General features: G+C 38.4%; 1 protein-coding gene and 1 long non-coding RNA gene across 5 annotated transcripts in view; one reads left to right on the top strand and one right to left on the bottom strand.

Annotated features, from left to right (window-relative positions):
• The window catches only part of LOC136265082 (uncharacterized), a 34,175-nt gene extending 30,180 nt beyond the window's left edge, over nt 1-3,995 (bottom strand). Inside the window, exons 1-6 of one of the 4 annotated variants that reach the window (XR_010705381.1) lie at nt 3,674-3,995; nt 2,144-2,511; nt 1,937-2,082; nt 1,836-1,888; nt 1,676-1,773; nt 1,529-1,603 (exon numbers count right to left, since the gene is read on the bottom strand). This is a non-coding gene — a long non-coding RNA (uncharacterized lncRNA). Of the gene's footprint in view, nt 1-1,528; nt 1,604-1,675; nt 1,774-1,835; nt 1,889-1,936; nt 2,083-2,143; nt 2,716-3,673 lie in introns of those variants that run through there. The other 3 variants (XR_010705382.1, XR_010705380.1, XR_010705379.1) reach the window with 3 other exon arrangements.
• Nucleotides 71-2,947, top strand: LOC136265075 (protein NLRC3-like). Its single transcript, XM_066059853.1, has 3 exons — nt 71-230; nt 277-525; nt 577-2,947. The coding sequence occupies exons 1-3, from the start codon at nt 182-184 to the stop codon at nt 2,832-2,834; spliced, it is 2,556 nt and encodes an 851-aa protein (XP_065915925.1). The 5' UTR covers nt 71-181; the 3' UTR covers nt 2,835-2,947.
• Nucleotides 3,996-7,448: the final 3,453 nt, after the last annotated feature.

The raw sequence follows: 7,448 nt of genomic DNA on the forward strand, positions 1-7,448 counted from the left end.
AAATAAACTCCATATATGGAAGTGACTTCCACCATAGTGCGCTTGCGCACGGCAACCGCAAACAATTTAGTTTGAGGGTGTGGCTGATTTCATTGTTCATCTTCTTCTTCGATTAGTTAGAATATCAACAACGTGATCAGGTAGTAGTGGTGTGTTGTGTGGTTAGCTACCCCTACACAACATGACTAGTCAAAGTGAAGTAATAGAACAGTTGAAGAAGAGTGTCACTGGTAAGGTGTTAGAAATAATATAATATTTAACTGTTTGAATATACAGCTACCAGTACTCCACTACTGAAGGATCTTCATAACCATATTACCCCCAATTATGCTGTTCACTGGAGAATGATAGGAACACTACTGGGTCTACCCAAAGGAAGACTTGACATCATAAAATATGATAATCATGATAAGGCTGAGCCTTGTTGTGATGCTGTGTTGGAGGAATGGCTTGAAGTGGACCCCTCTGCTAGTTGGGAGAAGTTGTTTAAAGTTATTGAGTCACCTGCAGTGTCCAGTGGTCAAGGTATAGTGTATGTGTGTTAGTTGTATGATTTTATGATGTTGATTTCTGTAGGAGTCTCAATATTGTCCGACAGGGTGAGACAACTTAATATACAAACACGGTTTGCTGTTGATGACAATTCTTGGCCACCAAATCAACCCAAGGACTTTACACCACTTCTTTTAGTTCATCATCAAGGTCAACAAACTTTTGAACAGGCAACTGCACTGCAATTGGCTGGATCCATCCAGCCAGGTAGACTTTCCTCCAAACATTACCCACAACACAGCCAGCAGTCACTGAGAGAAGCACTTGATAACAGTAAGACAACTAAACAACTAGTTGATATCTTAGCTCCACTACAAGAAAGTGATGATGCGCCATTTATTTTAGTTGAGGGGTTGCCTGGTATCGGCAAATCTTTGTTATTACAAGAAATTGCTTACAATTGGGCTAAACAAATATTGTTACAAAAGTTTAAAATAGTTCTCCTCCTCCAGTTGCGTAGTCCAGCTGTGCAGCAGGTGTCACTTGTGGCTGATCTTTTCCAGTTGGTCTGTGAAGGAGACACAGATGCCACAGAAAATGCAACAGCATGTAGCAAATACCTCTTCAACAACAACGGGAAAGATGTCATTTTCCTTTTTGATGGCTACGATGAATTCCCAGAACACCTACAAAAAGATAGTTTAATCACTAGCATACTGAAGCGTAAGGTGTTACCTCATTGTGGCCTGGTAGTGTCATCTCGTCCACATGCCTCGGTGAAACTCCGACAACAAGCAACTATCAAAGTTGACATATTGGGCTTTGCTAAAGAGGAACGAAAGCTGTACATTGAACAGTCCCTGAAGGGACAGCCACAAGCAGTCAAAGAGCTCACCGAATATCTTGAAGGTAATCTGACTATCAATGGTCTGTGTTTCATCCCCTTCAATATGGTGATCTTGATTTATCTGTACAAACAGAAAATTCCCTTTCCTAGCAATTCTACACAGCTTTACAATTACTTCATCTGTCTTACCATCTGTCGACATCTTGCTAAATCTGGTCAACCTCTTGATAACACCATCACTGATCTTGCTAAACTCCCACAGCCCTATAATACAATAGTTCAGCAGTTATCAAAACTATCGCTCGAGGGTCTTAATAACAACAGGCTAATCTTTACCTTAGAGGAGATGAGAGCTGCTTGTCCAGGCATCGAAGCTATCGAAGGAGTTCTGAACGGATACGGACTACTTCAGGCTGTCCAGCACTTCGGGCTCGCTGGGAAAACGATGACATTTAACTTTGTCCATTTTTCCATTCAGGAGTTCTTGTCCGCTTACCATATCACTCAGCTTCCACCAGACGAAGAGCTGCGAGTGCTCGAAGCGAAGTTCTGGAGCGATATTCATTCCAACATGTTTGCAATGTACATCTCACTTACCAAGGGACAGCGATCTGCTTTTAAACAATTTCTCTCTGGTGGGGACGACACGATCACCATCGCTGAAACATACTTGAAGGATCAACTGAAGTGTCTTCGACTATTTCGCTGCTTCTATGAGGCCAACGACGAAGCCTTTTACACTTCTATACAACAAGGAAAAACTTTCGATGATAAAGTAATCAATCTTGAGATGACTAGCCTAACCGTTTATGATGTTGAGTGTGTTACGCTCTTCCTTACCTGCTCACCCCACAAGGAGTGGAAGAAGCTTAACTTGTATGACTGCCATATCCAGGATCATGGCTGTCGTGTCCTTCACCGTGCTCTGATGTCATCTGACGTCAGTATTAAAAAACTCGACTTGGGGTATAATGGCTTCACCAGATCTTCCTCTTCCTCCATTAATGACCTCACCATCCACTGTAGAGTGGAAGAGTTGCATATTAGTAGTAACCGCACCATCGGAGAGGACCCTGCTCTCTACAACATGTTGACCCATCCCTCCTCTAGGCTAGTGACACTGTACATGAGTAGTACCAGCTTATCATCACCATCAGCCATTACCCTATTCACTGCAATATCAAAAGGTAACAAACTGAAGGAGCTCCACATTACCAACAATCTCATCACTGATGAAGCTTGTGATGTCATTGCCACTACAATCAACAACAATACATCACTAGTCTGGCTGGGGATGTGGAACAACAAGATCAGTGGAGAAGCTGCTCAACGTCTACTACAAGCCCTCTACAATAACAACACATTAGAAGATCTACACCTACCCTTTGGTTACACTGAAGATGTTAGGAAGAGGATTAGATCACTACGAGAAGTAATTAACAAGAACAGAGAAAGTAGAGGATGTCAAACAAAACTGACCATTATCTGTTTGTAGCTACTTTTCTTTAGTTTTCACTTTGTACTATTTTATGACTGTAATGGCCGCAAGTGTCATTTTGTTCTGATTTTGATAAAAATTTTATTAATTAATTAAAACTATGTTAATTGGTAACGTTGAGGGGTCCATCATGAAATGTTAAGATTTGACATTATTTGAGTATCGGACAAGAATTGGGACTTGTGGAAGAGATTAGTACGGAAATGAAATCTATCGGAATATTTACAGATTTACATACTATTTCTAGAAATCTGTCGGAATTTTAAGATTTACAATATTTAGGATTTCTAGAATTGAAATGTATTTCTATCAATCTATTATAGATTGCAAATGTAATAAAATCTGTTAATATTTACAACATTTTGGCTTTCTAACAAAATTTATATAATCCTCGTAATTATTTCTAACAATAGTTGAACTGCGAAAGCTACAAATTACAATTCTAGTTGTGCTGGAGCCATTGTTCAACGTAAAGCCAAAAACAGTCAACACTTCATCCTTGACCAGACTAGCTTCCCTCAGTGACAACTACTCAGAGATGGGGTAAAGCAGTTTGGAATGGTTCAACTACACACACTGATCATTACAATGGCCTCCTACAGCTCTGTACACAGTTTTAGCCTCTTTCTATATAGCTACACAATGGCCATTATGAGCACTAATAAGTGAAGAGCTTCTTGTAGCTAACTCAATTGGTGTCTCAGTTAGTACGTAAAATATTAGAAGCTACCAGTAAATTGATTTCAGCCATTTAACTATAGATATTGCTATAAGCCTCCAGTTAAGCTTTATCCCCATCTCTGTTAGTTTAGCTACTAGCTATACAGTTCACTCACTTGTTGGCCTTGCTCCACTTCACAATAAACAACAAGTCACAACATAACCTAACTACTAGACTACACTAGAAGCTACTACTCAACTACTATCACAACACTAGTAGCTAATGCTATACTCCTACTATGTCAACACTACAGCTAACAGTCAGGTAGATGACAAATGTTACTAGTTCTTCACTAATGTAGCAGCCAACAAGTCTAGCTCAGAGTTTAAAGCAATTTTTCAACTTAGCTAAAACCTTCTCTGTAAACGTAAGCCATTAGCTATTAAGAAGCCAACAAAGTTAGACTAAAGCTTTAAAAACAAAAGAAGCCAACAAAGCTAGACTAAAGCTAAAGAAACCAACAAAGCTAGACTAAAGCTTTAAAAACAAAAGAAGCCAACAAAGCTAGACTAAAGCTTTAAAAACAAAAGAAGCCAACAAAGCTAAAGAAGCCAACAAAGCTAGACTAAAGCTTTAAAAACAAAAGAAGTCAACAAAGCTAGACTAAAGCTTTAAAATTAAAAGAAGCCAACAAAGTTAGGCTAAAGCTTTGAAAATAAAAGAAGCCAACAAAGCTAGACTAAAGCTTTAAAAACAAAAGAAGCCAACAAAACTAGACTAAAGCTTTAAAAACAAAAGAAGCCAACAAAGCTAGACTAAAGCTTTAAAAACAAAAGAAGCCAACAAAGCTAGACTAAAGCTTTAAAAATAAAAGAAGCCAACAAAGCTAGACTAAAGCTTTAAAAATGAAAGAAGTCAACAAAGCTAGACTAAAGCTTTAAAAATAAAAGAAGCTAACTAAAGCTTTACAATGAAAGAAGCCAACAAAGCTAAACCAAAGTTTTTTTAAAAAGAAGCCAACGAAGCTAGACTAAAGCTTTAAAGTAAAAGAAGTCAACAGAGCTAGACTAAAGATTTAAAGTGTTTTACTAAAACTAGACTAGATATCCAACTTTTTCCAGCTAACCTAAACAGGAAATTCTGAGCCAGACTCTTTTCAGCTACACCTACGCAACTAATTGCACTAGTATTTAACTCACTACACTTAATACCTAACTACCTACACTCAGTACTGCTCTACGTACACTAGCTATTCTAGAGCTGCAACTTTTACAAAATTTCCTAGCAACTGACAAACCAGCTGCCAGTTGACGGCGGTTACATTTACCGCTTTAAATTACCGCTACAGTGCATTTAATAGAATATTAATAGCTAATAGTTACTGTTCGCTACGTAAAAAGGTCATTTTGTTTCATTACGCTCGGGGTAATTTCGGGTAGAGGGACAGTAATGTAAACACTCTAATAGAACGTTCACTATTCCCTCGGGCGTTAATGGCGCATTGTACCCGTTGCGGCTTTAGTGGTTGCGCTCGAGTGGCCGGGCGCAGCTATCCGTTGGCGAGGCAGTTCCGGCAGTATAGCGGGTATCTACATGCGATTAGTTAATAATAGTTGTTAGCTACAGTTTGCTGATGATACCTGCCTAATAATATTGTTCTCCTTGTTGGGGATCTCAGTGTTGCTTTTTTCAAGAGAAATTTTTTCCCCGGGGTAGTGTTTTGTAGTTTTCCACCAGATCAAGGAATATAACAGTGCCCCCAGTTGCAATTAGTGAAAAAAAACCTTGTCACATCTCAGTACACAAAAATACTTAGGAGTAGCTAACATTTGACAGCACCACTTTAAATTTCCCCTCCCAGCCATGTGGCGAATGTCTGCATAAAAGTACGACTTATTATTTATACATCAATTAGCTATCATAGAAAGATTTTACCAACACAGATATTAAAGATGCTTACAACTGTAGAGTCACTTATTTTCTCTCGGCTTAGCTATGCTCTATCAGTTCATTGGGTATCCGCATTGCATCAAGATTCACTGCGTAGAATTACAAGGCTTCACTGACAATAAGCTGTTTGGATCACGTGTGGCTTGACAAAGTCTGATCACATCTCTCATCCTCGGCAAGCTATTGGTTGGCTCTCTCCTACAATGCTGGTTCAGCACTGCTCCATGTGTGCTATGTTAGATCAGTACATTAGTAAGGAATTTCATATAGACCCAGTTTGCCAGATCAGTGTCCCCCATGCACACTTTGTCACCACTCTCCACAGCAGATTATCTTTTCTGTCTTTTCATCAAAGATATTTCTGTCTAAAGGCAACTTCCTGGTGGAATTCCCTTCCACATGATTTTTTTCAAAACTTGTCTTCTTTCTGTAATGATTAATAATAATGTATGGCGTTTTGCTTGTGTAGTTGTGTTGTGCTATTATTGCTTCGTTTTTGTACTTGTATGAGTGTAACTATGTGTATACTCTGGAATAGATGAATGGCCTTGGCTGAATTCCAGAGTTTAAACAAATAAATAAATCAATTAACTAGCAGCCTAACAAGTTAACTGGTAGCCATTATTTCTCAAGTTATTTCTTGACTCAGTTATATCAAAAGACAAAACAGAGCTCTTGTTAAAAGAAACAACGGCTATAGGTAATGTCATTCCAAAGTTATAATCACTTTTATCAGCTGCTAAATTGATGTTCTTTGTACTTGTGGTGTGCCGGGGCAGGTAATTAACAGAATTTCATGGGTCATAACTTTATTACTTATTGACTTCAAATAAAATCCAACTTGTTTGTTTTAATAAGCTTTAGTAGTTTTGTCAACATGGATAAGTAATGCCTCAAAGAGTTAAAGACAGATATGATCAACAAAAAATGGCTCATCAAAGGGTTGAATCTGTGATGAAAACTATATCTAAAATATGTTATACTAACTATACTACATGGAAAGTTTTGTGGCTTGTATAACTAAGTGTTGAATCAACACTTAACCTCTTTGATGAAAAGAACATCATGTGGTAAATGTATGGATATAAATTAGGAAAACATTAGTTTAGAAGTTGTGGTAACTTCTACAGTGGTGGATAGTGCCCCTTCACCACCACACCTCATCCCCCACACACACAATCATACAAGATGGAGATACTCTATAACTCTAATTGAGAAATCAGTCAAATACTCTAATAGAACAGTCACCATATAAAACACTATTACTGATAATCCTACAGCTACTGAGTATCTAGCATCAAACTAGCATCTGTAGTACTATCTCATCCATGGCTGGGTACATTTAGTCTGATAAGAATATTTCTTTTTTTTGTGCTATTTAATGAAATGAAATCTCTAAGCTTTATTTGTATTATAGACAGTCCCCTCTTATACACTTATCAGTTGTGGGGAAACAAATATTTTAAAATCCCTTTTCAATATAAATGCAGGATTTCATCCTGGTCAATTATCATTTCTCTTATGGGCTGCCTCTATCAGTTTTCAGCACCAATCCATGTAATGTGATAATGTTATTGTGTAATTCCACCCACCTAACTACATAATAGTTATACGGGCACAATGTGGAGTCTATGAAATTTATAAACCCGAAGGCCCCGGGCTGTAGTGCACAAGCGAAGTGAGGGCGCTACTAAGGGCCTGAGGGTTTATAAATTTCATAAACTCCACATTGTGCCCGTATAACTGCTTTAGACTCTATTTCACATTACACTCAGATTACTTACCTCATCCACGGCTGTTTCTGCTGTAGGCTCGGCAAAAGCGACTGGATTTCTTACGATAATACTAGCGCCATGGCAACTATGCGTCCTCACGTGACTAAATAATCGCGCTCGTTAAATCACTACACGTGAATAATGCATAGTGATTGGACAAACCCGAATTGAGCATATGTAATATTGTGCTCGAAGGCGTGGAGTATATTAGAAAACAAGGTGGAG

Source organism: Dysidea avara, chromosome 8, assembly GCF_963678975.1.
Source record: "Dysidea avara chromosome 8, odDysAvar1.4, whole genome shotgun sequence".
Classification (NCBI taxonomy): Eukaryota; Metazoa; Porifera; class Demospongiae; order Dictyoceratida; family Dysideidae; genus Dysidea; species Dysidea avara.